Here is a 1,849-nt window from a genome sequence, read left to right as displayed (position 1 = left end):
CACGGTCTAGAGTTTGAACTGGATCTCCGGAGTTCTCGGAGGCCCAGACACCTGTGAGCTGCCCCGTGGGATGTGTGATACAAGACGGAACACCGGCCGCATGGACCTCCCCTGATGATACAGCAGAGGAGGAATAAGGGAAGAGGAAGCCAGGGTTTGCCCAGATCCACATCTGACCGCCAGGGCCACAAGAAGCACAAATTCCTTAAGGTCAGCCTCCTCTCAAGCTCCATAAACCAAGGGGACCCCAGAGACCATTTCCAAGAACCTCCTTTGCTTTATGACACATTCTTATTCACCTTGCTGACTTGGAAAGGCCTTTCCTTGGTGTGCACTTTGTAAAACTGTTTGTCCCAGTTCCCTTTGAAGTAGATGGCATTCACGAGAACCAGACATGTCATGGGGTAGACAGAATTTGCAGACAGCAAGTCTCTAATTTTACCTGCAAAGATTTAAAGAACCAGTTAGCTAACAGGGTTACCTGGTGGAGGTGAAGGGCACAGTACTTACTGGTCCGTCCCATGCAGGAGTCAGTGCACAGACCAGAGGGTTCCCTGTCCCCCAGACAACCACGAACAGGGAGTTGTCTGTTTACTCACTAAGTTGGGTCCCACTCTTTGTGACTCTGTGGACTGTAGCCCACCAGGCTCCTGCATCCATGGGGTTCCCCAGGCAAGAATACTGGAGCAGGTTCCCATTTCCTTCTCCAGGGGATCTTTCTGACCCAGGGATCCAACCCGCCTCTCCTGCATTGGCAGGTGTATCTTTACCATCCGAGCCACCAGGGAAACCCATGCAGGGAGTCTGGCCCCTAAAGCTAAATCAGTGACAAAAACCTTAATGTCTCCGCTCAGAAAATACCATGAGTTGCATAAAACACATACAATGAACAAATAATAGGGCAGGATAATTCACAGTGACAGAAAAAGGAATGTTCGGTCTACAACGTGAGGGGACTGTCCTGAAGGGGAGAGGCCGAAGCCAGTGTGCAGAGCACGAAAACGAAGAAGCGCAGGTGGACGAGGGCTTGACCGAGTGTCCTGCAGTGATGCTCAGTGACCCGCAGAGCACGCGCTCTGCTGCACAGGCAGGGAGGTGGAGCCCAATCCAGAGTCTTCCTTCCGCCCTTTGTGAAAAGGCAGACTATATGAACATTAACTGCAACAGCCAAAAGTCAAAGTGCAATTGCTCCGGAAGAGGTGCACCAAATATTGATGAGGAGCGGGGAAGCTAGAAAAATTGATTACTGATTAAATTTCAGAAGTGGGTTTGAAAGTTTTCAGTTTTATAGAGAAAAAAAGCCATTTCTGTTTACATTTGATGGTCTTGGGAAGGAAATGATGGAAAATAAGACTCATTCAAATACTGTGCAAACAGAAGTAGTGACACGTCCTCACCTTCTGTCTTTTCGGCTACCCAGGTGTTTATGTGCTTCCTGGACTCCTCCGTAGCGCTGAGAAAGTCCAGCTCTTCCATCTCTGCTTGGTAGAATATGCGGCAGGAATCTTTGAAAGACTAGGAGAGATGGAATGACAGAATCACATGGCTACAGAAACAGACAACACCAACAGCTTACTTCTTCACCGCGCCGACCTCAACACCAATCATTTGACGGTTACTTGTGTAATGTACAAACGAATGTGCAGAATTAAACTTCAATCCGGTTTCTCCATTTTCAACTACATTGAATAAATAACTGAGTAAAATCACAGGCTTCCCAGGTGGCACAGTGGTAAAGAATTCGCCTGCAAACGTTGGAGACAAGGGTTTGATCTTGTGCGGAAGATCCCCTGGAGAAGGAAATGGGAACGCACTCCAGTATTCTTGCCTGGACAGTCCCACGCACAGA

General features: G+C 48.5%; 1 protein-coding gene across 1 annotated transcript in view; it reads right to left on the bottom strand.

Annotated features, from left to right (window-relative positions):
• Positions 1-299: 299 nt before the first annotated feature.
• LOC104993207 (serpin B6-like) overlaps positions 300-1,849 on the bottom strand; it is a gene marked incomplete at its 3' end in the record, with an annotated part of 6,294 nt that continues 4,744 nt past the window's right edge. Inside the window, exons 3-4 of the mRNA XM_010846353.1 lie at positions 1,398-1,515; positions 300-442 (exon numbers count right to left, since the gene is read on the bottom strand). Of these exons, the coding sequence (XP_010844655.1) occupies positions 300-442; positions 1,398-1,515 (261 nt within the window). The remainder of the gene's footprint in view (positions 443-1,397; positions 1,516-1,849) is intronic.

The sequence above is a fragment of the Bison bison genome, unplaced genomic scaffold, assembly GCF_000754665.1.
Source record: "Bison bison bison isolate TAMUID 2011002044 unplaced genomic scaffold, Bison_UMD1.0 scf7180017849005, whole genome shotgun sequence".
Lineage (NCBI taxonomy): Eukaryota > Metazoa > Chordata > Mammalia > Artiodactyla > Bovidae > Bison > Bison bison.
The sequence above is the reverse complement of the archived record's forward strand: the minus strand, read 5'-3'. Positions and strand labels throughout refer to the sequence as shown.